Source organism: Arachis ipaensis, chromosome B10 (assembly GCF_000816755.2).
Source record: "Arachis ipaensis cultivar K30076 chromosome B10, Araip1.1, whole genome shotgun sequence".
Classification (NCBI taxonomy): Eukaryota; Viridiplantae; Streptophyta; class Magnoliopsida; order Fabales; family Fabaceae; genus Arachis; species Arachis ipaensis.
In genome coordinates, this window is record NC_029794.2 from 111,333,461 (window position 1) to 111,335,774 (window position 2,314).

At 43.1% G+C, this 2,314-nt stretch overlaps 1 protein-coding gene across 1 annotated transcript; it reads right to left on the reverse strand.

Annotated features, from left to right (window-relative positions):
• Positions 888-2,072, reverse strand: LOC107623783 (protein ENHANCED DISEASE RESISTANCE 2-like). The gene has a single exon (XM_016326156.2). The coding sequence runs from the start codon at positions 1,836-1,838 to the stop codon at positions 957-959; it is 882 nt and encodes a 293-aa protein (XP_016181642.2). The 5' UTR covers positions 1,839-2,072; the 3' UTR covers positions 888-956.

Below are 2,314 nucleotides of genomic sequence, written 5' to 3' on the forward strand. Positions count from 1 at the left end.
TGGTTGATTTGTTAATAAAGACTATTTTGTTTACATATAGGAAGACGTTTTTTTACTTCGTTTTTTCCTGTCGGCGGGCGGTATCATCAACATATAATGAGGTAGACCCTCCTCCGTACATTATGATTTTATAACTAAAATATCAGGATCATGCCATCATAGCTCTCCGTTCTTCACAGATTATTACAAAATTAATAACATTCTGAACAAGAACGACAACGAGCAGGAATAAAATACTACTTACTAATCGTATCCAATAATGGTAGTATAATCTCAAATTCTCAATATGATCGCTCCATGGCTAAAATAGAAGATTCTACACGCGACGCAGAGTGGCATGTTTCTTTCCTATAAATATAAATGCTTATCTTATCCCACTCTGGAAGAACCGAACCTATGCATAATATTTGTCCCGATTCAAATTGGCAATTGTAAGGCTTGACATTTATTTCTCTCTTTTTTCGGCATAGTCATCATAAAGATTTAGGGAACAAAGAATCCTAAAGTCCAGTCAATTATCTAATGCTAACACATCACTTTATGGTTCATATGCTACCTACTCTTTCCACAGTGCGATTCCATTCACCTTAAAATAGTCCACTGCGCCGCCCACTCTAATAACTATTTCATAATGCGGATGCTGTAAAGTGATGATGCATTGATGCCCACAAATAATGTGATTCTCTTGGACTTAAATCTAATATAATCTATGAGAAATTAAAAACCAGAAATTATTGCATGTTCACTAAATAATTAAGTAGATTAATTCCGATATAATAATTTCTCATTGCCTACCATCTTTTTCACGCTTTTCCTTGCCCGTTAATTAAATTTAAAGTTTAAACTAACTCCGGACATTAAGCATAACTGAGTGCGGCAAAGAAAAATATAAACAGGGCCAAATTCGTGAGAATAATATTATTACTCAATATTAAGCAAATCCCTAAAAAAAACCCCTAAAAATAGGGCAAATTATTGCTATGGTGATTGACCTTGGCTAATCCCAGTCCTCGAGACGGAAGCGGCGCGTGTGGCGCGTCAACAAAAGTGGCGGACGACATTTCCATCTGACAGACCCTAACGGCTCCAATAAGCCTCTCCGGCAACTCCTCCTCCGCCTGCGCCTCCACAACGAATCCCATATCGATTGTCACGCTCGTCACGTATCCCAAGGCAAGGTGCAGAATCGCGTTCGCGATGGCGCTGCTCCCAATGTCAACGTCAATCTCGAAGTAGTTAGGTCCTCTGTGGTAGTTACACGTCAGTGCCTTCCCCAACAAGCACGCGCTGTGGCTCCCCACCGCCTTCTTCACAATCCACGGTCCCTTCACGATCCGGTTCACCAGCTTGAACCGCTGGTTCCTGAATCCGTCGTCTCCGTCTATGAACCGGTTCAGAAGAGAACCGGATTGGACCGGATCCTCCGTCGCGAAGTAGAAAACCGCGCTGTGGTACTCTTTTCCTGGAATTTGTAAGTTCACCGCGAAGATGAAGCTCTTTAGGGATTTGCCTTGCGACTGAGCCCTTCGGAGCGCGTTGGATACGCGATTGTCGGCGCGTGAGAGGACGTCGTCTAGCTTGGTTGGGGATCTGAGCCAGTCCATGCCCGCCGGCGAGAGGAGGTAGTCACCAGCGGGGGATTTCTGGCGTCTCGTGAAATAGCTTTCGGAGCGGAGGTGGAAGAGGTCGCCGGGAGGAGAGGACCAGCCGTTAGTGCCGGTGTCGAGGTCCACGTGGCGGAGTGATCCACCGTTTATGGAGTCGGAGATCCAGTGGGAGGAATCGGAGGCGCTGTCGTCGGAGGTGGAGCTCCGGCGAGTGGGGTTGGTAGGGCACATGAAATCGAGGAAAAAGGAGGAACTATTAAGATTGAAACGCAGCGTTTGGTGTAATGTCTGTCTGGGCTGCGCACAACACAACGCAGCAGAAAAGAGAAGAACTCTCTCTTTATTGTCGCAGTGTTGGTTTTTAGGATTATGGAAGTGGGAGACTATAACTCTATAAGTACTGAAACGGGCTTGATTGTTGTGAAAACTACGAGAGTGCCACTATTGCTGTAGTATAGATTATGACGCTAATTAATGAGCATTTTAAAGAGGGTAACACGGTTGAGACGCGATGTCATCTACTCATCTTTTATCTTTTAGATTGATTCGATTCCATAAATAAATTCTAGCACGCACACCACTGTGACTAAGGTCGAAGATTAATTAATTATTTAGATCATTTAATTAATTTTTTTTGGTAACCTTTTAATTACATAATACACGTGGGTGAAAATATTGACTTCTTATTTTTTTTTTAAATTGTTCAT